The 21476-nt window shown below is 51.6% G+C and overlaps 1 protein-coding gene across 12 annotated transcripts in view; it reads left to right on the forward strand.

The window, feature by feature from the left end:
• Positions 1-21476, forward strand: part of NCOR2 (nuclear receptor corepressor 2) — a 227114-nt gene that overhangs the window by 125353 nt on the left and 80285 nt on the right. For 7 of the 12 annotated variants that reach the window (XM_014253798.2, XM_088064925.1, XM_088064926.1 and 4 more), the window contains exons 7-10: positions 1932-1988; positions 6746-6798; positions 15343-15409; positions 20468-20655. In XM_014253798.2, the coding sequence (XP_014109273.2) occupies positions 1932-1988; positions 6746-6798; positions 15343-15409; positions 20468-20655 (365 nt within the window). The remainder of the gene's footprint in view (positions 1-1931; positions 1989-6745; positions 6799-15342; positions 15410-20467; positions 20656-21476) is intronic. The other 5 variants (XM_088064921.1, XM_088064927.1, XM_088064922.1 and 2 more) reach the window with 1 other exon arrangement.

Below are 21476 nucleotides of genomic sequence, written 5' to 3' on the forward strand. Positions count from 1 at the left end.
GCTTTTTGTCCCAGGTACGCATCAAAAATTTTTTGGTGAGCTGATGCCTCCAGCTCACCAGCAGCCAATGGCAGGCAGGGGGGCATTGGCCAAATCATATCCTTGGCCACTGTTGTAGAGTGGTTTTAGCAATTTTAATGATCCTTCCTCTCCTGCAAATCTTACCTCTGGTTTTCATTCTGTAAGAGTTTTTAATGCCACAGTGCTGATGTTCTCCAAGGTCAGATTTTACCGTGCATGAAGACCGAAAAACTAAGCTCTGTCTCAGAGTTCTCCATTGTGTGATGAATTTTTCCAAGGGGCAGATCCCTGGGTAGGCTTGGCTCATTCCCAGTAACAGAGTCAGGTGGGCAGTGATAAGCAGGAAGGGGTGCTGTGGATAAGCAGGAAGGGATGCTGCTGCCTGCCCTGTGTGGGGATGGTGCCAGAGCAGGCTCCCTGCGTGCTTACATTGGTTACACCTCTCTTAGCATCCTTAAAATCACTTTTAAATTGCACAAAAGCTTTGTGTCCTCCTGAGTGTTGTAAATACAGGAACTGGAAGTGTCTCGTGGTCATGCTGCAGTGAGGCACCTGCTGCAGGCTTTGCAGCTGGGATGGGGCTGGTTTTGGCCAGGGCAGCCCCACCACGGGCAGGGTGACTCCTGCAGCTGCTTGGGGTGACTCTTCCAAAGTCACTCCTGTGCAGATCAGACTCTGTGTGGGTGCAGAAGGGCCCAGTGAGGAGTCTGCACACCTCCAGCTGCATCAGTGCTTTTGAGGACCTGCCAGTGGTGGGGGGAGAGATGAAACTTTTGGAAACCCTTCAAGGGGGTGGATGGGGTGGCAAGTGGCAGGGCATGTGCCAGTCTTTGGCGAGACAGTCCTGGGAAATTCATCCTACCCTGAGACGCTGTGAGGGGTGCCTGATGCTGGAGAGCCAGACCCCTGGAGCTGAAATCCCTTCCCTGCCCTGGGGGAACTTTCCCCAGGCTTTGCCAAGCCCCACTGCTTCTGTCAGGAGCCCAGAGCCCAGCCCACCCCTGCTCCCCAGGCCTGGGGCTCAGCTCCCTGTTTTAGACAGCTGGGGATTTTCTCTCTCCCTTACCCCAAAATAGCTAAAACTACCTATTTTATCTGAACCTCTGAAAATCCATCTCCTCATCCCCATCACTGTCAGGTATTTGGCTTTAGCGGCTCAGCCCGTGGTGTCGGCAGCAGGCAGTGATCTGGATTTATTGGACTGTCAGTAACCCCCCTGAACAGCCTGGCTTTGCGAGGAAGTGCTGTTTACTGAAAATGTCATCTTTTATTTAGACTCCTGCTACAGCCAACCCATGTCTTTTTTTCAGGCCTGTTTAATTAGTAACCACTGCACAGCCCCTGACACGTGTTCCTGGGTGTTTTTTTTGCCTTTAATAAGCACTAGGTAGCCTGGCCGGGGGCGGGAGGGGACGAGGAAGGGCTCCTCTGCGGCAGGGAGGGGAGGGGAGCCAGAGCACGACGAGGAGCCAAGGGCAGCTCAACTCTAATGATCACATGCTCGTCAAGCGATGAATCCTAGAAAGGGCATCTCTGCGTGCGTGCCACTCTGCCCGCCCTCCTCCTCCTCCTCCTCCTCCTCCTCCTCCTCCTCCTCCTCCTGGCAGGGCAGCAGCGCAGAGGTACCGGGCACGATCCGGCACCCACAGGGGTCAGGGATCTGGGTCGCCTCCCGGGCACAGCTCGGATGCTTTAAAGTCATGATAACCCCAGTGCCGGAGCCCTTCGCCCACGGGTTTTTCCTGCGGGTCCAGAGGCTGAGCTGAACCTTTCCACCCACTCTCAGGCAGGGATGGGATTTGTGACGGCTCTGTGGAGGTTTGAGAAGTGGTTTTAGCAGAGGGGAGAGCTGCGACTTGTAACCGATGGCACAAATAACTTTTTCTTCTTCTCCCCTTTCCTCCCTGCAGAAGAAGGCGGAGGCTGCCCACCGGATCCTGGAAGGGCTGGGTCCCCAGGTGGAGCTGGTGAGTGTTACCTGTGGCTGCGGGAGCTGGGCCAGCTTTGGAGAGGTTCCTGGGCGGTGAGCGATCGCGGCACCCTGTGTGCGTCTGTCAGAAGGAAGTGTGCTGCTGGCTCGGACCTCGTGCTGGCACAGTACCAAGGCAGGAAGCAAAGTGACTGAGATGAGTACTGAAACACAGGCGGACACATACACAGAGCCCTCCTCGGAGAGGCTTAACCCTTTGGCTCCTTCCTCACGCGCTGCAGTGGAGATGGAGGTGGAAGGGGCTCTGGCACAGTCTGCCTCCACTTGGGGTGCTGATGGCTTTGCCTGCTGGTGGCAGGCACAGCACCAGCACTGTGGGGCTGCTGCCTGGTCAGCCAGCCTGGAGGTGCTGTGTGGAGGGATGGGTGCTTGGACTCTCCTCTGTCCCACCCACTGAAAATGGAGGATGCTGAAGGGTGCTCTGTGAGCACAGCCCAGCTGCAGCTTCCATAACCTGCAGGTACCAGGACTCGGACACTTCCTATTTCGGTCTCTCTCGTGCACAGGGAGGCTGAGAAAACAACTTAGAACAAATTGTCAATTTTGAGCTGCTCCCTCATCTGGAAAAATCCATGTGTAAGTCAAAGGACTGACTGCTGGAGGGACAGCTGGAAACAACCCCCTGGGGGCTGAGTGCTGGAGAAGGGCGCGCTGGCAGTGATGCTGTGGGAAGGACCAGACCCAGTCTGACAGGGAATCTGCTTTGCAGCAGCCGTGGGATGCAGTGGAGGGAGCCGTCTGTATGAGATGGGAGCAGGCAGCTCACAGGCTTCGACAGCTGTAATTTGCACTTGCCTTGTGGGGGTGGTACTAATTGCTGTCTTCCCCTGTGCATAAGGGAGAGGTCACACGTGACAAAGCCCACTTCCTTCTTGGGGAGGTAACACTCGTTATTATTCCTCTGAGTCACCAGGGTCAAACCCTTTGCTCTTTCTGCTCTGAAGATTGGCAGTGCCCAGGGTTGGTGCTTCCTCATCCGGAAGATGTTGCATTTCCATTCCTTCTTCCTCCCTCGTTTGTTTGGGGTTTTTTTCCCTTTGTTTTTCCTTATTTCAGTTTGTTGTTGGCACTCCATGGTGGGGGCTGTAACAGAGCCCAGTGCAAACCTTTCCTCTGTCTCTGTGCCTCACTCACCTGAGGGCAGGGGAAAAGGGGAAAGCTCACTGAGAAAACCCAGCTGGGCTGTGTGTGCATCCGGCAGGCTGTCTGGTCCATCTGCCCTGGGAGAGGCACAGCGGTGCCCAGGACCTGCCCACCAGAGACAATGAATAGTCACAGCTGCTTCTGAGCTGGAGAGGAAGCAGCTCTGGGAAGAAGAGCATGCTCTGCCCAATGCTCATCCTGCTCCACCATGTCACACACCACATGCTCCAGCCTTGGAGCTGCCACAGCCCATGGGTCTCTTACAGGGAGCTTGAGCATCCTGATGCCAGTGTCTGCAGGGAGAGGCGTGGCTGTCACCAGCAGGGTTGTGTGTTGCTGTCAGCCGTGCTGGGATGTCCCGTTCTGGCTGCTCAGAGAGCTCTGGCTGGTGCCTTTGGAGCAGTGATGGTGCTGGATGCACGCTGGCTCGGTGCCAGGCAGTGTGCCGGGGCTCATGGGGTGAGGTGAGAGGTTGTGCTGGGAATTGGTTGGTCATGGCACCAGTACTGGGTGCTGCTGGCAGATTGGAGCGGGAGTTCAGGGATTTCTGAGAAGCAGGGATGCAGTTTGGAAGTTGGTGCTCCCCTTTGGGTCAGGAGGAGGTTGTGACTCAGTAAACCAGGGCTCTGCTCATTTCATCCTTGCAGTGTAATGGTTCCATTTAAAAAATGTCTGCATGTTTTCCCCAGGGAGGAGTGTTTTTGGGATACATAATCTGAACCCTGCAGTGTCCAGAAAGCAGTTGAGACCTTTCATTCTGTTTTATTTCTAAAAAGCTTTCAGTAAACCCAGGGCTTTTCCAGTAGTAGCTTTACATTGCAATTATGCTTTTCTAAAATGTCATCATCCAGAGAAATACATTACATGTTCCTAACCCTGGAGAAACACTGGGTATGTTTCAAACATCACCTTACCTATCTGACCAGTGAGCTTTACTTCTGCTTGCTTACTGAGAAAGGTAGAATTAGGAGTTGTGGATGGCTCTGAGGGAAGATGCTGTTTCTCAGTCCCTGCCCTGCTGAGAATAAAGTTTAAGTATTTAGTCTGTAAATTCTCTGTGGGTAAGTAGAACTTGTCTCCTGGGCTTCATCCACCGCCTGGGCTGAGTTATGGTGCTGAGGCCATTGTGCAGATAGAAATCTCTTGGAGTTGCTGGTGTCATGTGGGTCTTGGGTTTGGGTCCCAGAATTTCATATTTCTGAGTATTTGGGCTTTTCTTTCAAAGTGATGTGTTCCAGTGCTTGTCTGCTAACACTTAGGTTTGCTAGCTAAGACTCTTAAGTGTTCAGATAATTTATAGATTGTAGTAGAGAGGAATCATTAGCTTTTAGTCAGCTGGTTGGCATCAGGGCATCTGCAATGTCCATGTGCACGAGAGCATTTTCTAACCCAGGTCCAAACAAAAGTGTTAATTCCACTGCTTCTCCCAGGAGGAAGGTCTTTGTGACCTGCAACATGAAAGCTTCTTTGCTTTGATATTTACAAGCAAGAAGGGAAGAGAGACGCTTATTTCTCAGTATTTCCAGTTCCTGCAGTCCTCTTCCAAAAGACAGTCACTGCTCAAGGCCTCCCAGCGGTTGCTCCAGCTTTCCAGGGTGACTGAGGATGTGACGCTCTGGAGCTGCAGCTCTGTTTCTTCTGTGTGTGGTGCAGACCTGCCTCTCTCAAGCTACGTGATGAGACGGATGTCTGTGTTCCTCTGAGCTTTCCAAGCGTGAAGTGCACAGCCAGCTCTGAGCCTGGAGTCGACCCAGCAGATCTGAGAGGATTCGTGGTAGAAGCACCCCTGGGGAAGAGACACCACTGAGCACAAGGACCTGCTCATCCCTCTCATCTGCCCTGGCTGTGCCAGCACAGGGTGGCCAGGTGTCTCCTGGCAGACTTTCAGCCCATCACCCCCTCGCCAGGTAACAGACGGACGCCTGGACCCTGCCGTCAGCGCTGCGTCCCTCCTGGAACACAGTGGTTCATCTCCCCGTGCCTGTCTGCCTGGGGATTACGTGTCTCTGCGTGCCCCTTCCGCCTGGGGATTACGTGTGCTTTCACAGAGAGCAGGGACACGTCCAAGGGCAGCCGGAAAGAGAAGCTGATGGCCTGCTGGTGCGGCAGAGATGGAGTGGGGAGCGCTACACGCAGTCTCTGTTCTCTGCGGATTGATGTGGCTGTCCTCTGTGGCAGCAGAGTGGTGAAGCAGAATCTGTGTTTTACAGAGAAGTAGAAACAGGCTGAGTGGAAAAACAAGCTTCTGTGCCAAGCACCTGTGATGGTGATAGGGAGATACCACAGAGGATGTGGGAGTAACACCTTCTTCAGACTGGAGGGGGAAAGGACCCATCTTTGTTTACGCGTCCTGTCGCCTCCAGTGCTGCTCACCTGGTTGAGCAGATGCTCAGCACATGTTTTGCTCTTTTCCTGTGTTTAATGTGAGATGAAATCAGGCAGACCCAAAGCACAGCCTCAGCCCTATTGACCACAGGAGAAAGGTGCGCTGGTGTGTGGATCCATGGTCAGGATGGATCCTTCAACCAGGCCATCCCATGTCCCTCTGCCTGTGTTGGTCACAGATGTTAGATGCTCGCAGCTGGTTTGGGGAAGGTTTGTGGATGAACTGCTTGAATACTTGGTGATGTTTTTGTGGTCAGACCGAGCTGTGCTCTTTAGGTGATGGTTGGGCTATGGCAAGCAATCCAGTTCACAGCAGCTGAAGACAATGAGTAGAAGTGTTGAAGGGCTTAATCCTGAGCACCTTGTCAGTCTGCGGATGTGGACACAACTGGTGGCAGCCCCTGGAGTGGCTGCTGAGCTGTCAGTCACAATAAGTGGGATTGAGCCTGGTCTCTGTAGCATCTCTCCCTTCCAGAGGTGGAAGCCTCCAGGTTCCCAAGGGTAAATCCCTGTGAAGGCAGAGGCAGCAAGGCAGTGACCAGGGATGGATCCAACTCTCCTGACTGTCCATGGAGGTCCCTGCCTTATCCCCACTGAGGGTGTGGGGTGCAGAGCAACCCTGGGGAAACATTTATCTGCTGGAGCCCCATTGCCCCTCCTGAGCATCGCTGTCCTCAGGGCTGCTGGGGGACTGCGCTGACAAGCCTGGGGACCTGGCAGTGCTGGAAGCCCCAGGGACAAACACTTGTCCTGCCTGCAGTTGCCTGTGCCTGGCTCCCGGGGAGGGCTCAGTCAGGCTTTTAGCGCGTAGACATAACAACTCACAGCTCACAGACTGTCTCTTCCCGCTCCCCGAGCCCCGCTTTCCCCTCGCCTCCCCCGTGTCATATGTTCCGAGGCGCAGTGCGTTTTTTAATCGGTGAATAACAGCCACGTACTCGCCGTGCCGCGTTGATCTGGCCGCCGCCGCGCATCGCTCGCTGTGAGCCAGCTCGCCCGGGCGCTGCCTGCCCTCCCACGGGCTGAGCCGGGATGCTCCGCGACTCGAGCGGCGCTGCCGGGAGCCAGCAGCCTCCAGTACGGCCGGGAGCGGGGCTGGGGACACGGGCTGGGCATCTGCGCCGGGGCACCAGCGCTTCTGATGGGTTTAACTTTCTAAATGTCAGAGCCTACCATTTATGCCTTCGTTTCTCTTATTTATTTCAGCCGTTATACAACCAGCCTTCAGACACCAGGCAGTACCATGAAAACATTAAAATGTAAGTATGTGGCAATAAAGCTATTTTAAATGTCAGGTTGGGCAGTAGAATGGAGCAGGAGGGGTGCCAGCTTGCTCCTAGACCCCAATTAAAACTGCCAAGGAATTGTGAGCATCCAATTAGAGCTGCTCTGGGTGCCTGAAGCACAAACCGGCTCCAGGAGCTCAGCAGTCAGGAGCTGTAGCTTAAGGTGGATGCTGAAGGTGCTGTTTGATTTTCTCGGGGCGGGGTGGATGTGGGTCCTTGATGTTTTCCCAGACAACACTTACCTTAAGTGCTTTCTTCTGTGTTTCACCCGTACTGAAATATGAAATCAGCTGCCTCTGTGTGTGTGTGTGTGTTTGCATGCGAGAAAGATGAGGTAAAATGAAAAGTTGCAATTACAATTAGATTTTCATGAAGGACCTCTTGAATGTCTAATAACAACTGGTTATTTCAAAGATACTTACTGAGACTTAGCAATCATCTAATTTGACTTATCACCTCAATACATGATTTAATCATCAGCATGTGTTTAATAACCACAGTGACTTCCTGAACATAGAAGAACTATAACAGATAATGAGAATAGCGATAATTGTGATTATTGTTGGAAATTTAAATAGTCAAACCAGATCTGAAACTTTTTTATCTGCCTTGAATGAACTGATGATTGCTCTGAGCTGCCTGCAGCGTGTCTATTTTGGTACCAGCTCGGTCAGCTGGTGATAATCATCTTTAATAATCTATTAACAAAAGTTAATAATCTCTTGCTTTTCAGCGGTATGTTAATTGATCCCGGGGGTTTAGAAGGGAAAAATTCCCATATCTTTGCTCTAGGGGAGCATGGTAGGAGGTAGCAGTGTTTAGGGGCACTGTGTCCCCAAGGGCTGCAGGGGGGAGGATTTGGTGACGTGACCCCACTGCTCGCTGCCAGGCCCTGCTCCGTTCCTGCTCCACCCAGAGCTTCCAGTGTCATCCTCGCAATGCGCTGCAAAACACTCAAACCCAGCGTGGTTCCCACCAGGCTCAGGGGGTCCCTGTCAGTTCTGGGGGTCCCTGTCAGTTCTGGGGGTCCCTGATGATTGATAAACCCTCTTGTGTGGCCCAAGGACGTGCTCTCTGCATCGCTGGTTGTGCCTCTCCCCTGGTTGTGATGGGGTGTGGAAGTCACCAGCTCTTGGGGACCCTCTCTTGCCTGGAAGGGCCCTGCAGCCATCCCAGGGCAGGTGCTGAAGGTGACAATTTCAAGCTGATCACTAGTGTTCTTGAAAGAATGAGTTAAAAGTAGATGCAGATACTTCACCCACTCTCCATTCCCCTGCCAATATTTGTGGGTTTGTGATCACATTTTCCTGTGATTTAAACCATTTCCTGTCCTGGGTTGCTGCCTGAAAGACAGGCGCAAACAAGAGGGAACTGACAGCGTAGGTCAGGAGTAAAACTGTTGGTAAGAGGTGGAGCCCCATCAAACCAGCCAGCAGAGCAGGTGTTCCCCTCCATCCCTGCCTCTGCAGGCATCTGCAGGGTTATCCCCACCCCAGAGAGTGACAGTCCCCACGTGGCAGTGGCAGTGACAGACCAAGGAGAGGTTGGAACAGGCAGGCTTGGGGTTAATGTTCACTGTGATTAATGCTGCAAAAATACGGGAAGGAAACCACACATTTTAATGAAAAGCCTCCGTCTCCTCCTTCCAGAAACCTGGCAATTAGCTGCCTTCAGCTGGTTATTGATGCCAGCTACAGATCTAGGTCAGTGAAAGGCCCCTGAGCAATCTGGGCTCCAGATGTTGGCTGGTTTTGGCCGTTGGTTTGCCTTGGAGGTCCTTGGATCTGGTCTGCACTTTACTACTTGTTGGTGGACATGCAGAGAAATTGCTGTGTCTTTTGTTCTATCTGTCCATCCATGCTGCACATTAAAGGACATTCTGATGCTTGGGAGGCAGATAGGAAATCAAGATTTTAGTGATTCTTCCAAGCAAATGATTCTGGGTCCTTTGACCAAGAGCAAAAAATATTGGACTTCTCTGTTTTGACCGAGTTACGCTTGGGTATTCACATCTGATATACAACTTCTCCACAGGCTGAATTTGAAGATATTTTTTGGTTTTTGCCTTGTTCTTAATATGTTTGTGCCTTTCTGCTCCAGAAGAGCAGATTCTGCTCCATAGCCTGGAGGTGGCTGTTTCCATAGAAGACAGAGTAAATCCTCAGGGTGCTGGAGACACCAGCCAGATGCATTAGAGCATCAGGACAGCTGCCAGGACACCACAGGTTATATTTTGCCAAGGTGTAATTGGATGCAGATTCTCCAGAACAGCTTCACCCTATGCAAATTTAGCCATGATGAAAAAACCTTTTGGCAGATTGCTGGAAAATCATCTGGGTTGTGTTCTGTGCACAAATCCTCACTTGCATCCTGGCTGTGTTGTGCCAAATGGAAACTGCCCCCATGCAAAGCTGTTTTGGAGCCCCATGGGCACAAGATGGCCAGGCTGTTATTGTCAGAAATACCTTTTATAGCTTTGGTTTTTTGTTTTTAAACGCTTCTTAGTGTCAATTTTTTATTCTCAGTTGAATATTTGCAAGTGTCAGTGGGAAGGCATTTGAATATCAGAAAGCCAGGATTCCTCGATTTCTCCACAGCTATACTCTCTGCCTTGCAACACTCATTTAATTCTCCCTTCTTGTTTGCTTTGCTTTTCAGCTGGGATGAGTCACGTATGCTAATAGAGCTGACTGGGGAGTTACCGGGAGAATTTCTACTCTTACTAAAATGTTACCGGTCTCTTATATTCATGGAGTTTTATGGCCTGTCTCCTATTCAGTACAGTTAAAATTAATTTCATGCCCCAGTTCATTCCAGTGTTTGCAGCTTCAAAAGCTTTTAAGTCCTATTTAGCTGCCTGGCTGTGCTCCGTTCCTCGTCTGCACGGTCCCTTTGGTTCACCTGTGAGTGCAGGCTTCGAGCAAACATGGTTAATTTTGTATGCTACATCTGCTGCGGGATCCAAGGCACCCTTGAGTGGTTTGTTCCAAAGACTTGACCTACCTTTGATGGGACCGTGTCCTTTCTGTTTGAAATGTCTGTGTTGCTGGAGAGAAGGGCTCTGCCACTCCCTCATCAAGAAAGAGGAGGGCAAGATGGCATTTGGTGCCCTCATTTCACAGGGATTGAGTGAGCTTTGCCCCTGTGGCTGGCTTGGCCCTTGCTGTTTTTCAAGGTGAGAATTTTCTGGCTTTGCAACAGACTGAAAAGTTTCTTGAAGATGCATCACATCCCTGAGCACAGCTGGAAACCACTCGAGTGATTCTGCATCAGCTGGGGAGGCTACAAAGACCCTTTTTCTACATTTTGATGACACACAACAAATACAGAATATGCTGGTGCACCAGTGAAGCACCAGTGCCTCTGGTCCTCTGGTCAAGGCCTTTATTTCAGTGCTTTGCCAGCTGCTTGTACGAGCATGAGAGCTGCCCTTCCCACCCTGCCACTGTAGTGACTCTGCGTATTCCCCAGGCTCTGGCTCCAAAGATATTAACCTTCTTTCCTCCAAGTGTTTGAAAAATGACAAGATGTTGTTCACATGAGCAGGATCAATTACCTGCTGTCTGTCTGAAGAGATATTCTCCAAGGGGGCCTTCGTCTCTACGGCGGGAGATTCCTGCTCGGTCAGCCATGAAAAACAGCCCGGCAGGACTCTCCTCCCCCCTTTCCCAAAGCAGTCATCTTGCAGTCATATTCTGTAAGACTTGTATTTGAAAGCAAAATGTGAGCTTCCCTGAGCCTTGAAAAAGCAGACAAAAAGCAAAGTGAATAGCTCAGGGTAAGTGCATGCGAGGTGCTGTTCACAGGGTTTGCTTTAAGCCTCCGCTTCAAGAACTTCCTCTTTGCTTTACACTGAAATTCAGGAATGTTGGGGTGAAACCAAGCTGTGTCCCCTCAAGATGCTTAGAGAGGTGTTGGAGAACCTCTCTGAATGTATAGTTAAAACAGATGGAGAGCTTGGTGTGATTTGGGTTTTCTCACGTGCCCAGATCCAGCAGCAGCAGAGCTGTGCACTGTTAATATTTGCACATCTGGGTTACTGTCTGCAGCTGAGAGCTTCCTGGGGAGAGGGCAGGAAATCTGCCTCTGCAGAATCAAAATCTGAAGTCAGGATTTTCAGAGAGGTTTCAGGGCTTCTGAATCTCTTTTTGTTTTCTAAGTGCCCCCCCAAAAGAGCAGAACAGCTGTCTTCTGAAAATCTCAAACTGTGGCTTTCCAAATCACTTGTCACGTTGGGAAATTTAAGTCATCTTTTCATTACTTGCTGTTTAGGGGATTTAGTAGCAGTGGATTGCCTCTAAATTCATAGTTGAAGCCTGACATGTAACACAAATGTTCTTTCAAACCCTGTCATTACTAATGCATTCTCTTTCAGGTCTTTTTATTAGTGCTTGTAGACATTTTCCTCATTAGAAATTCACCTAGCAGCTCCCTGCTCATCCCATTCAAGGTTTCTCATCTCTTTTATTCTCTGTTGGCATGCACCAAGGCAGCAGATTACCTAGTGATGAATTACTAAATGATGGAGACACACACTGCTACCTTCTGCTTCTTCCTCTTGCCAGTAAAAAGCCAATACTGGTTTGGGGGGGACTGCCTTGCAACACTTGGGCTCATGGTGTCAGCTTGGCTTCAGGGCAAGGCAGAGGTGTTTCTGTCACCAACAGCCTGCCAGAGTTATAAACCTCTGCCACTTCACCCTGAGAGGCACTGATGGTGCTGGGGGTTTAGTCCATCCCAGTGCCCAGGGGCTCAGGGGTAAGTAACTAAAGATCTGCTTTGCTTTTCTTCCCCAGAAAGTGTTTCTAAATATTGCAAGGAGCTGCTCTGAGCAGCTGGCTCTCCAGAAGCGTGCCCTGCCTTGGGGTTAGTAGGTTACAGTGTGTTAGCAGCTGGAGCTGTGTGCTCCAGCCACTTCAGAGCAAGCCAGGGAATGAGTGCAGTGACCTGTGAGCAGGGTGAGCTGCTCCCTGCCCTCGCTGCAGGGAGCCCTGTGGCCAGAGGGAAGCAGTGACTGCCCTGAGCTGCAGCTTGGGATGCTGGCCCCAGCCACGCACAGGAGCAGGGGGGAGGGCAGAATTGGTTTGGTCTCCATTGCCTCTAGGCTGGTTTCACCTCGGAGCGTTCTTGCTGTGCTCCTCAAGCCTCCTGGTTTGCAGATCTCTCATCTCCCTGTGCTTTGTTTGGCTGGAGTTTCCTCAGTTTCCTACCCTTGCCCGTGGGATCCATTGCTGTACAATGGCTTTGCCAGCTGCTCGCTGCCTTCTTCCCACCGCTCTTTGCAGTTTGGTCCCTGCTTTGTTTGCTCTGGCTGATGAAAGACGTTCCTGTGTAATTAAATACCCCTGATTAGTTTTGCTCAAATAGCAAACTTCCTTTCATCTCGTCTTGCACCAGTTGAAGGTCTCCACAGGCTTGGCCAGGTGTGCTGCCGTGCATCAGCTCTTTGTGTCCTTTGGGAGCCTTATCCCAGGGCTTTGGCAGGGTCCACACGTGGGTACACACCACGCATGTGTGCACCCACATCCTTCCAATATCGCAGCCTCCGGAAGGATCGTGGCCAAGTCCTTCGTGTGGAGCTGTGCCAAGTAACTCAGAAGTCAGAGCTACAGGTTCTCTCCTTGACTGGCTCCATTGTGAAAGACATGAAACAAAAGCTACCTTGGGCCAAGCCAGTGGAGGTGGAAGCAGCTGCTCCCACAGGGCTAGCTTTGCTTTGCTGGGAGTGGGAAATGGGTTTCTCTTGTTTTTGGAGACCGGCTCTGAGAACTGTGCTCCCGTGTGGGGCACTGGGGCAGGGGGAAGAGGATGAGCTCTGCAACACAGGGAAGTCAGGGATGGAGGTGGGCTCCATCCAGTAGATGAATTGTCAGCCACAAGGATGGGGATGTGCCATCTGGCAGCCTCCAAACACCAGCTCACCAGAGGCAGGGGGGGGCTCTGTGTCTGTCCCAGCCTCCCAGTCCTCAGGGACACTGCTGAGGATAAGTCAGGGAGCTCGAGTGTCCTCCCCACCCGGCGTGGTGTGACATGCCAGCCCAGCAATACTTCAAGCTGCCCACAAGAGTCACTGTTGCTTTACCTAAGGAGCGCCCGTTCCTCCTGCCTGGGAGCTGCCTGATTTCTTCACCCCTGTGCGGTTCATGTCTCCATCCGTGCCGCTTTCCTTGTGCCCAGAAAACCGCAGGACTCAGGCAGGGGTGGAAGAGAAGGGAGGAGAGCTGGCACCTTGCAGGAGCAGCCTTTGCCATGTGCCACTCCAGAGTGGTTATTTCGGTGCCCAGCTGCCAGCAGACAGCCCTCACCTTCCCCTGTGCACAGCGGTTGTGCTCGCTCCCTGATTTGCCCAGGGAGCACAGCGTGTGCTTGGGAGACACGTGGCCCGAATTAACCTCGCTGCAAAACGGTTTCTAAGTAACAGCAGTACGTGGAGCAAGATAAACTGTGAAGCCTATTTATATTTACCAAGATTGTATTAACCTTTGAAAGGTTGACCTTATGCAAAAACAAAGCAAAACAAAAAGATAAAGTGGCAAAAACATTCAGGGCATGAGGGGGTTTGTTGTTGTTGTAATCCTTTCACTCTTTGATTACTTCAGCCTTGGTGGTGGTAAACATACACTGGCTTTCAAGGCATTCCTGATTTTTTGCAGCTGCAGAGCCATTAAGCCTTCGCCTGTATTCGCACTTTCAAGGTCAGCCATGATGCACAGCTCAAGGCAGCCCATCAGCTGCGTAAGAGCTGCTGATTTCCTTCATTTGCTCTCCTGTTTTCTAAGAACTTGTGCAGCAGATCCAGCAGCAGCAGTGTGTCAAAGCCCCACGTTGCTCCTGGATGCCACCCAGGCCGACATGGGGAAGCCAGGGGTTGATTGAGCTGGGCTGGCCCCAATCCATGACCCCTTGTTGGGGACCCTCCCACACGTGCTCGTCATCAGCACCACCCCAAAGGTTTCCTTGTGTTAGAGCTTCCATGAGAGTTAGGAATAAGCAAACAACGGGAATGTGTTTGTTGGGCACGGTGACCCTCGCAAAGAGCTGAAGCCTTGGAAGGAAACGTGTCCGACGGGGTCTCTGCGGGAGGGTTTGCAGCCCACTGAGGCACCACACAGTGCTGGGGCCGCTGAGGAAAGCTCACTGTGTGTGATGGGAAGGGATGCAGGAGCAGGTGAGGAGCTGGGGCTGGCAAACAAGTGCTGGACCTGTGGCTGCCCGGGCAGCGCTTGCTGTGGGATCGCTGTCGTTCCTGTGAGGGCCCATGCATGGCTCAGTGCTGTAGCAGGAAGAGAGTTTAAAAAGGGAAAAATATCCATGCTTTCTGCAATGTTCTCCATTCCTAAACTTAGCCAGGACTGCTCCAATTTCTCTCTAAGTGAGCTGGGCCTTCTGCCCCTTCCCAAACAATCCCGTTAGCTGTTAATTGTGCTGAGGGATTTACAAGGGGAGGACGGCGTTTTTTCCCTTCGTGCTAGCCACACGGGAGGGGAATGAGGAAGCAGCAAGGGTGTCTCTTCATTCAGCTAAATCCCACAGAACATGCCTCCATGAGACTGCTAAGCTCCTGATCAGTAATTACACACTGCAGCTCTGCCTTAAATCGGGATAAAAGACTTAAGGAAACTCCTTTGCCCCTGGTCTCTACCTTTTGCCTAGAGATTTTATTGCTGTGAATATTAGCAGCAGGAACAACCACAGGAGCTCAGCTCTGGGGCTCATCCAGGCTCTGGGAGCTCCTGCAGCCTTTTCAGCTCTGCTCTGCTCCTGTTCTGCTTCTCTTTGAGCATTTATTTCACGCTGCCTTTAGAAAGTAGAAAGAAGAAGAAAGCGAGGCGGTGTCTGGGCAGACGCCGGGGTGGTTGGGTTGTGGCAGCCGGTTTCCCCCTCGAGGTCCTAATTCTGCTGAACTCTCCTGGGCTGCTTGTTTGCAGCTTTGCTGGGCATGGCTTCAAGGAAGCAAGAGGTCAGGAGATAAGTGCTGCAAGCCCTGCTGTGATCCTGCCTCCTTATCAAGGCCTCAGAGCCCAGGGGTGAACGTGTGTGTGCCAACATCCCCATCAGGGTGCCCAGGGTGGTCTCTGCTTGGGGGTGCCACCTCCTGCCATGCAGAGCTTGGTTTGAGCCCCCCAGCTCTTGGGCACCCACTGGGGTTTTGCAGAACAGCGTGAAATTAATGAAAGAACAGCCTGACCCCCTGGTAGATGCAGAGCTGAGCGTCTGTGCACATGTGATGCTGAGAACACGGGGAAGGTTTGCAGTGGGACTTTATTAATTTAGTTCTCACCTTTAATCCTGGTTTACCAGCAGATGTGGGTGAAGTTCCCGGTCTCAGAAGGTTTGTTGGTCTTTCTCTAAGCTGGCTCGAGGTCTGAGATAAGAGCATTTGCTGTTCTCAAGTTGATGCAATTCCTAGTTCAGGTGGAAACGGTGCTGCACACTCTTTTGGGAGCGGGGAAAGCCAGGCTGTGTATTTTAGCCACCTCATTAATCAGATCTCATCTCTTTTTTCTCTCTTTACAGAAACCAGGCAATGCGGAAAAAGTTAATTTTATACTTTAAGAGGAGAAATCATGCGCGCAAACAGTGGGTAAGTGATTCCCTTAGACCTTATTTTATATGTATAAAACAGTGTAATTTATTATGTGAGAAAGAAAAGGATGCTTTCCAGCAGAGAGGTGCTGGTACTCTGTACTTTGCCTGTTGTATTACTGTGGAATCTCTCCTGCTTAAAATAACATGTGAAGGAGAGGTCCCCGAGCCTGCTGCAGGCAGCACCTCCCTCTGCAAGTGCCTCCCACAGAGCAAACACGTGGGGTTGGCTTCATCACAGCGGAGCCCATCATTGATCTCAGAAAGCCTATTCACAGCATAAATGTCTATTTTGTGAGTAATTGAACCCTAAGAGAGGTGTGAAACAAGCTGACTCTGCTTCCGGTAAACGGGCTGGAGGCTGCTCTGCCTCCTTCCAGCTGACCACAGAGCAGTGTTCGAGGAATTTGTGGTTAAAAACAAAATTCAAGCTCTGCTCCAGTTTGTTTCTAGGCAGCGTTGCCTGCGAGAGAGTTTCAGTGACCTTTAAGGAGAAAGGTTTTGGTTGGGTAAGGGGCAAGGCAGGGGTGATTATGAGGCTTCAAGAGGCTTTTGTTGCAAAGTCTGCAGTTACTAGAGGAGAAAGTTCAAGCGGGTTTGACAGAATTTGTACATTTTCGGTGCTGACAGTTGCAGTCATTCCCGGCAGGAGCTGGAAGGCAAAGCCAGCACAGAAGAGGAAATGCCAGAACAACCAGTGACTCCCACCAGGAGGGTGGATTTTGCAGTGTCTTTCAGTGATGGGTGATTCAGCTCACGTTTCATGAGGAAGATGTAAATACTCTCTTGCCTCACTGTCTCTGTCCTGGGGCAGGCTCGAGAGCCAGTGTTTGTGCCTTGCATTGGCAGTGGTGCAGATTTTCTCGATGTCTTTAGAGCTGGTTTTGGACAGAAGTGCCAAACTGTGAGGAATTGTTAGAAATATTCAAAATAACAAACCTGGGAAGTGGTTTGAAGGCTCTACCTTTAAAAGTAACTTCCAATACATACATTTGTGAGGTAGATACCATATTATTTTCTAATTTATTTTTTATATTTTATTTTTTTTAATTTTTAATCTATTTCTAAATTATTTTAAAAATTTTACTTTCTAAAGCGTTTTTGCCCCCGTTTTCTACCAGTATTCCAAAAGCCACAGACATCGCATTCCCAAGGAGTGGTTGTGTCTCCCATCATGTCCAAATACGTGTTCATTTAGACTTGTCCATGATAAAGCTTCTCCCAGGACAAGGGGCTGCAGGGCTTACAACCCCATCAGGATGTGGCACGGCAGTCAGGGCTGCTCTGGGCACCTCGCCCCCTGCAGCTGAGGACTTCTGCGTGGTGGGAAGTGGGTCAATATTCCCTTCCTCAAAAAAAAAGGGATTGCAGAGCATCATGTGGTTTTGTTGGAAGCAGGAGGGAAGTGCCCGGGAACTGCTTTCTGGTGGAAATGGCTGGTTACTGTGCTAAACCTAAAGTGAGTTGCTCTGTGTGAATATCAAGGAGCTGGGGGAAAAGGTTTAATTAGGCTGCAAGAGCACAGTTCCTAAAATACGACTTGCAGTAAAGTCGCCTGTCATGCAAAATAGGTGAATTTCTGCCAGCCAGTTTATTCAGTGTCCTTGAAAGGGGATTTTTCAGTTTAGGGAAGCATTTTGCCTATTCTACAAAATAGGCAACATACGGTTGCTGAATTTGCAAAGTGAATACATTTGCTGATTCTGTTTGCAAAATGGGTATGCTTAGCTATTTTTCTGCCTATTTTGTAGCAGACCCTATTTTTAGCAAAGCCCATCCACATGCCAGCGTTTCTTTCTGGCTCTTTTACTTTCTGGGGTATTGTTGGTGCCTGGGGCTTGCTGGAGCAGGGTCAGAGCTCGGTCGCCACAGGGTCCAGCCCCGAGAGCCCCATCCCAGAGGATCCACAAGGCTTCCTCCCATTTCCACTGAGGGCAACACAGCAGAAGATATTTAATTGCCATCGGGGTGGTGATGCAGAGAGGGAATGAAGGGAGCTGTTCTGGGTGTGAGAGGTTTGTCTCCATCAGCCAAGGGAAGAAAACCACAGCGCTTGCAAGGGAATTGGACTGGTTCCTCCTGTCACCTTGGCTCTTCTCCTCCCCTCCAGAGTGCTGCTCCGTTCCCTGGAGCTGTGAGAGCGTGGGCTGCAGGAGGGCTCGGGCTTGGCACAGCCCACAAGCTGCCTTCAGCTGCTACGGCGGCGTTACTATTCATCCATTTTTAGCTAGGCGTGTCAGGTCCGATTTGGCTCGCTATCACTTACTGGTGTGATTGAGAGGCTGATGGGCTGCTGAGCCCAGCCGGGGAGGGGAGCAAGGGGGCACCCATGCTGAAAGCCAGCACAGACGGCTGCTCAGGAATGGACACGCTTAGGGCTGCTCAGAGGAAGCCTGGAGAAGGAATAGATGCTTCTGTTCCTGAAGTGCCTGACCAGGAGCTTCTCCGGGTGGTGGAGCTGTGATGATCTGAGGAGTTCGCAGTGCTGTAAGGTGCCTGTAATCTTGGCTTCTGAAGGATGCAGGAGATTGCAGGGAGCGTGTGTCCCAGCTGGAGCAAAGAGCGCTGGATGGGGATGCTGCAGCCCAGCCCAGCTGCAGTGGGGTTTGAATTTTGCATGGCGGGGAGTTAAGGAAATGCTCAGCCAGTCCCTTAGGAAGCCGTGCTCTGGAGGGCAGAGCTGGGCGAGGGGGAAGCTTTGGTACTGCTGCCCTGCTGCCAGGGTGTGAGCTCTGGGCAATCAGCAGTGTGACATTGATGTTTTGCTTTATCCAGCTTCAAATGCCAGTTACTTAAAAGAGGAATTCTGGATAAAGCTTTTGTCGAGTTGTTCCAAGGAGCGGAAGAAAAAGAGGAAAGAGCTGCCCTGCTGGCTGTGAAGCAGCCAGGGCCGTGCCAGGTGGCTCTGCTGGGGTGGTGGCAGTGCAGGACCCAGCAGTGGCTCATTCCCACAGGGAATGACAAACCCTTCAAAACCTCGGTGCCTCTCACCAGACCGAGCCCTCGTGCTGGGCTCTCTCCCGGCCGTGCTGCAGGCTGGCAGCACCGGGCACCGGCTTCATAAACTCCATGGGGTATTTTTAGCTTCTTCCCAAATGTGATGCTCTGAAAGCAGGAGGATGTAGCAGATTTGCTGGCAGGGTGGGAGCTCTCGTTTTCAGGGGGCTGATGGCATTGCTTTGGGAGAGGTGAAAACACAGCAGCTGTGATTTTGCCAAGCTGCCGCAGGCTGTTGGTGTTACCTGTAGCTCCTCGCCCAAAGTGTGAGATACCCCATGTGGGCTTTTAGGGCATTTTAATTTCTGTTCTCCTTCCTCGTTTTTATCTTGTGGCTGTTTCCTTCAGCTCCTGATGAAAACCAAGCACCTCCTGTGCATTCATGCGGGGCAATACAGTCTCTGGCTCCAGGCATGTAAGTGGGAATTGATTTATTTGCAGGGGAAAGTGTTCATCTGGCTCAGCTCTAGGGCTTGAGGTGCTCTCTCTGCCTCACATTATTGTTGAGGTGCCTCCAAAAGGCCAAGGAGATCAAAGATGTGTTGCTCTTCTTGGATTATTGCCAGGTCCAGGATGGACAAGCCAAACCAGTGCCAGGATTGGTGTGACATGGGCCACAGATTTGGGGGTTTTTTTCACCTCTCTCAAATTTTCTTTGTGGCCAAGAGCAAACAAGACGAGAAAAAAGTGCATCTTGGAAATCCTGCAGCCTCAGACTTCTGCTTAGAGAGTGGTGGTGGCAAGAGATTAATTTATTTCTTTGAAATCTGGATTCTCTGTGTCTCTTGTGGTGCTGAGTGTGCTGGTGCTGAGCCACCCATTCTGGAAAGCAGTGTCAGGGTCAGGAGTGAGCTGGGGTTTGCCATGAGAGCAACATCTGCTTTCACTTCCTGATTTGGGGCTTGGAAGGCATTTGCCTGACACAAACTGAAACCCTAAAACCCCTCTGGTCCCCCAGCTGCTCTCAGCTGAGGCTGGGCACCATCACTGCTGCCACTCTGGTGGCTGTCAGGGACCAGACAGGCGTCTCCCCACCATGGACCTTCCCTGTGCGTGGGTGTCTCCTCCAGCAGGAGCGTGGCTGGAGGAGGGAGAAGAGGTTTGGGGCAGAATGGGAGGAGACTCATTTGTGGTGCATGTGTTATGTCAATGTTAGCAGGTTGTCCCATAAATGCCAGTCAGAAGTGCAGTGCTGGACCTGGTGGGTGGCTGTGCCATGAGGATGTCACCGAGGGGACATGCTGTGGAAACCCTTGTGTGCCGTGTTTTGGCAGGGCCTGGCTTTGCTGTCGCTGCGGATGTGCTCGTCCTGTCACATGGGCCAAAAAGGAAGAGCAGCAGCAGGAAAAGTACTTTTGCTTTCTAGGGTGGTGAAGGAGCTGAGTGTGTGGCCAGGCCACCACGCTGTATGGCCGGGGCTGGCTGCCTGGCTGTTGATTTTGGGGAGCCAGGCCCATGGAGCTGCCCCATGGCCCCAGTGCCATCATCACTGGCAGCACGGAGATGAGAATGCTGGAGCTGCTGTGTGTGGGTGCCTGGCCTTGGGCACCATGGCAAGCTCTCCCCATCACCCAGGGCCCTGCATGCCCTGCTCACGCGGTGGGGCCCAGCTCTCCTGCCCCCTGTGCCTCCTTCCAAGGCTGTGTTTCAGTCCCTCCTGGCTCAGTGGCCTCAGGCAGGCACCTTGCTGTCTCCAGGGGTGTGGAGCAGGGGCTCCCTCCCCAGCACAGGGCCTTTGGCTGCTGAATCAAGCACCTGCTGGGCCAGAGGATGCTCAAGCAGATGTGAGGGGTGGGCCAAGCCACGCTGGGTAAGAGTCCTGGTTCCACCAAACACGTTGGGTCTGGAAGGAAAGAGCCTGAGGATTCCTGATGGCCTGTTCTGAGAATTCACCCTTGGGTTGGTCCCAGGCCCTGGAGCAAGTCCATGTCCTAATAAATTGTATTTCTTTAAGCAACATGACTCACGCTCAGCCTGAGCAGCCATCGAGGGCCAGGCCTGGAGGAGTTGCCCTTCCCAGGCACGTCTCTGAGCTCCCTCTCTCCCTCTGCCCTTTCAGGAACAGAAGTTTTGCCAGCGCTATGACCAGCTGATGGAGGCCTGGGAAAAAAAAGTGGAGCGCATTGAAAATAACCCCCGGCGCCGTGCCAAAGAGAGCAAAGTGCGGGAATACTATGAGAAGCAATTCCCGGAGATCCGGAAACAACGCGAGCTGCAAGAGCGCATGCAGAGGTTAGAGGAGAAGCGGTAGGAAGGGGCTGAGCTGGTATCAGACAGCCTTTCTTTTTTCTTGGGGAATGGGTGTGGGATTTGTTTGCAGGAGGAGCGGGCTGAGGTGGCTCTTGGTCCCTTTTCTCCCTCTCTAGTCGAAGGTAGAAGCCAGCAGACGTGAATCTTGCTGCTTTTTCCCCAGGGTGGCTCAACACAGAGCCAAAAGGAGGAAAAATGTCAGGAATGTGAGTGCCTGTCTCACTTCTCCTGCTGATCTCCCAGCTGGCCACATCAGAGCCAGGGGTAGCTCCCTTGTGCCAGCCAGCTGGCTGGGACAGGACTAATTCCTGCCTTACTGGTGTGCCCAGATTAAGATGTACAGAACTTGCAGGTGCATTTTTTGCTCATGTTGATGATTTAATACAGGCACATGCCCTAGTGGGAGCAGAAACATCTGCTGAGGTTATTGGAATGACCACAGACAATATAAAGGGAGTGAAATGTCTCTCTGGAAGGGATGTCCCCTGTCTCTCCCAGCCCCTGTCCGTTTTCCTCTCCTCATTGGAAGTGCAGCTGAGGTCATGTTGTTTTCTGCCAGGAGGAGACACGATTTCATTATCTCCACCCTTTTTGCTGAAAACTCCCCGTCCTTCCCATTTCTGCCCTGGCATCTTGCCTGGGGTCACCTGATATGCAGAAAACCTAAACCCTTCTGCCAGCATCCCATCCTTGTGCCCCACTAACAACTGGGTGGGTCCAAACTTCCTATCTGATGGCTTTATCTTGTCTGAAAGAGAAAGGGAGAAATGGTACTGAGAAATGTTTTCATTTTTTACCTGCTTAATAAGAAAAGTTGT

This window comes from Pseudopodoces humilis, chromosome 20 (assembly GCF_049639895.1).
Source record: "Pseudopodoces humilis isolate 2021_Gansu_Grassland_sample_001 chromosome 20, ASM4963989v1, whole genome shotgun sequence".
NCBI lineage: Eukaryota > Metazoa > Chordata > Aves > Passeriformes > Paridae > Pseudopodoces > Pseudopodoces humilis.